At 55.4% G+C, this 3414-nt stretch overlaps 1 protein-coding gene across 1 annotated transcript in view; it reads right to left on the minus strand.

The window, feature by feature from the left end:
• Positions 1-2535, minus strand: part of ENGASE (endo-beta-N-acetylglucosaminidase) — an 8678-nt gene extending 6143 nt beyond the window's left edge. Inside the window, exons 1-4 of the mRNA XM_007462390.1 lie at positions 2093-2535; positions 1670-1734; positions 1323-1524; positions 185-333 (exon numbers count right to left, since the gene is read on the minus strand). Coding sequence (XP_007462452.1) covers positions 185-333; positions 1323-1524; positions 1670-1734; positions 2093-2535 — 859 coding nt within the window. The remainder of the gene's footprint in view (positions 1-184; positions 334-1322; positions 1525-1669; positions 1735-2092) is intronic.
• Positions 2536-3414: the final 879 nt, after the last annotated feature.

The following is a 3414-nucleotide window of genomic DNA, read 5'->3' on the forward strand; positions in this document are numbered from 1 at the left end:
AGCCGCTCCGCGGCACGTGGGATCCTCCCGGACCGGGGCATGAACCCATGTCCCCTGCGTCGGCAGGCGGACTATCAACTGCTGTGCTACCAGGGAAGCCCAGCCCAAGCCCTTTCATCACTGGGTCACCCGGCAGGTGTGCCAACGAGTCTGGCAGGGTTGGAGGTGGGTCCCTGGCTCTTACCCAGCACACAGACCCCATGCCTGTGGGCAGCGTTGGTCCAGCCTACCGGGGGGATGGTGACCGTGTGATGGCTGAAGTATACAAAGATGTCGATGTGCTGCCAGTGGTAGAAGGAATAGGGGTTCTGCGTGGCTGAGCCCTGAATAAACCTAGTGAAGAAAGAGAACAAAGTCAGGACCCAGAAACACAAGGACACGACGACCCCACGGTTAAAAGAGAGGGCAATGGCGAGTGAGTGAGCATTCTCTTTGGTTCCATCTGGTCGGCGCTAACGGCAAGCTTGCTGTGAGCCAGGCCCTGACTAATGACTGGGCTGAGAAGCAGCATAGGCCACAGCCCGGACGTTGACAGGGTTGGTCGCAAGGGAAACGTTTTTACCAGGCCGTGCAGGTACCCCCGGCATGGGACCCGATGGACTGAGCATGTTTAGCCTCAACAAGCAGACAAACACAGGACAGAAGGAAAGAGACGGGGAGGGGCTCATGCAGAGCTCCCGTGCCTGGGGTCCCACTCTGTTCTGAAGTCAGCAGTTCCCCAGGACATAGCCTGCCTGCTGGTAAGGTTGGGGTTGACAACCACGTGAGCTACACCCGAGGTTACATCACCTGCCTCTGTCTGTACCTTGCTGGCCAGCTCTGACTCAAGCCTTCCCAACAATCGTCATGTCCAAGATTGTTTTATGGACGTTTAAGATCTCTAAGCTGACCCCGCAGCAACCTGGAGGAAGTGCCCCCGGCTGCGGAGGGGAGGGGGTGGAACAACTCCAGAGCCAGTGGAAGATGGAAGGGAGCTCGAGTGAGGAGGATGAAGAAAAGAAATCAGCTGAAGAACCAAGTTTCTGCACCAGGCCATCTGAAGAGGGTCCCGGCTGTGGTGCCCTCTCCAGCCTCCCAGACTTCAGGTGCAGGTAGTCCCCAGAATCAAACAGTTTCAGAGCTGAAAGAGGCATCAGCTATTGCCTAATCCAGTGCCCTCTTCTTACAGACGAAACAAAGAGGCCTGAGTTCCTCTCCCAGCTGGTGGCAGTGTGGGCTGATGCCCCGTCTCCTGACTCCCCATCCGGTGCTCCTTCTGCCACACGGCACGCTCCCGCCCCTCCATCCCCTCCCGCCAGGCGATGCCCTCGCAGTGTCCTCACTTGTCATCCAGGTACCCGCCCATCATGTCATGGCACATCAAAGTCCGGGGCCTGCTGCTGCTCAGAGGGGGCTGCCGACACTCAGGGGGCCCTAAGGCCACGTTAAAGCTGTCCTCCACGTTGGGCGTCCATGCCAAGAGTTCCTCCAGGGAAGACAAGTAAAAGCTGATGGGTTTGGTGGTGTCCTTGTCATAATATCGAACTGGTTCAGAGGAGGGAAACAGCGAGGAATCAGTGGAAATTATGGGATTAGTAACAGAAAACTTGAGATGGGGAGGGGACAGCCCTGTCCAGAAGCTCCAAGAGTGAACACGGACACAAGTGTTCAGAGCCTCGGTCCTTCTCACCTGGCAAAGGGTCTGGGGTAAAACTGACCACTTCTCGAAAGACTGCTTCTTGAGCCTCTTCAATTCTAAGCAAAGAAAGAGTTAAATTTTTTTTAAATAAAAGGGTAAAGAAAAAGAGCACTTTGAAGCCAACAGACCAGCCCGCACTTAGACATGCAGGGGGAGATGTCCTCTGGCTTACATTTTTTAATGCAAACTATGGAAACGTGCCTTTGCCCATTGTGTTCCCTCAAACTGGAACACCCTTCCGTCCACTCTCCACCTACTGAAATCCTCCACCTCCTCAAAGGCCAGTTCACATGTCCCCGCTCCAGGCACCAACCCCTTTCCTGCCCAGCATGGGCACGAATAACCCTAATTACACACGCTGGCCTGCCCTGAGCAATTAAAAATGCCACGCTCGGATCCTCTGCGCAGATCCACCGCCAGGGGTGGAAGGCACGATCAACGCATTTCGCAGATGAGGATGTCGAAGCTTCCCGCCAGGGCGCCAGGATTCCCAGCCTGGCCCGCTGCTGAGGTCGCATCACGGTTCCGAGACTCTGTCCGTGCCTGCTGCTGTGCGGGCTGGGGCGGCGGGCAGGACCCGCCGCGGACACGGGGCTTGGGGGCCGAAGATTGCTGTCATGCGCCCGGAGCTCCCAGCGCGCCTCCCGGGGCCTGGGCCGGACGCCCATCGACTCTGGCCCCACTGCCCGGCCGCGGGACGGGGCCGCGGGATTCGCCCACCGGTCTCTTACCCACCTCCTCTGCGGCAGCCGCCCGCCTGGCTGGGGATCCCGCTGCTCCTTCAGGGTCGCCGGCGCCCGCAGCCGCCGGTCCCGCCGCCGCGCAGCCGCCCGTGTCCCGGCGCCCGCGGCCTCCATGACTTTGCCCCGCCCGTGCCTCCCGGCAGCCCGGCTGCCGGCCAATCGCAGTCTGGAACCCGCCCCTGACACCGCTAGCCGGCCAATGGGGACTTCTAGGAGCTGCTGCCCCGCCCCGACTGGGCTCCAGACGGACTCCAGGCTCGCGCCATGGGCTGGCTCACCTGCCGCCGGGCCTTTGTAGCGGAGGAAGGTCTGGGGGCGGGGCCTGTGGCGGGGCGGGGCCGAGACGAGGGGCGGTGTACCAGTTCTGGCCTCGCCGGCCTCCTTTTTCAGATGAGCGATCTCCCGAAGGTCACAAAGTCAGTAAATTGTAGAAGCGATATCTGAACTCAGTTCGTCTAATCCCTATTCAAAGATAATTTTCAGAAAAAGGTGAAATAATAATTCTCAATCAGCTATAAATATAGACAAATGTTAAAGATTGTCCTATTCGTTAATCAGCGAAGGAAACAGGTATTATAACCAGTTCAAAAGCGAATCAAAAAAGAGAGCCTTTTATAGATCAGGAATATTGAAATGAGAACGTTAATAGAGGCAGAATGAGTTTTTCCGCAGGAGTGGGGGGTGGGCAAGATCACTGAACGTCTGGACAAGACAATTTACAATTTACGTTGTAAAGAAGATGATAAAAAGCTAGAATCAGATTAAGTGGTACAAACTACTGTGTGTGTATAAAATAAATAAGCTTCAAGGATATAGTGTACAACACAGGGAATATAGCCAATATTTTATAATAACTATAAATGGAGCATAACCTTTAAAAACTGTGAATCACTATGTTGTACTGAAACTTATATAATATTGTACATCAACTATACCTCAACTTTTTAAAAAAGCTAGGATCAGATAACAGCAGGATGTGCAGTATGTAGACAA

Source organism: Lipotes vexillifer, unplaced genomic scaffold (assembly GCF_000442215.2).
Source record: "Lipotes vexillifer unplaced genomic scaffold, Lipotes_vexillifer_v1.1 scaffold1691, whole genome shotgun sequence".
Taxonomy (NCBI): domain Eukaryota; kingdom Metazoa; phylum Chordata; class Mammalia; order Artiodactyla; family Lipotidae; genus Lipotes; species Lipotes vexillifer.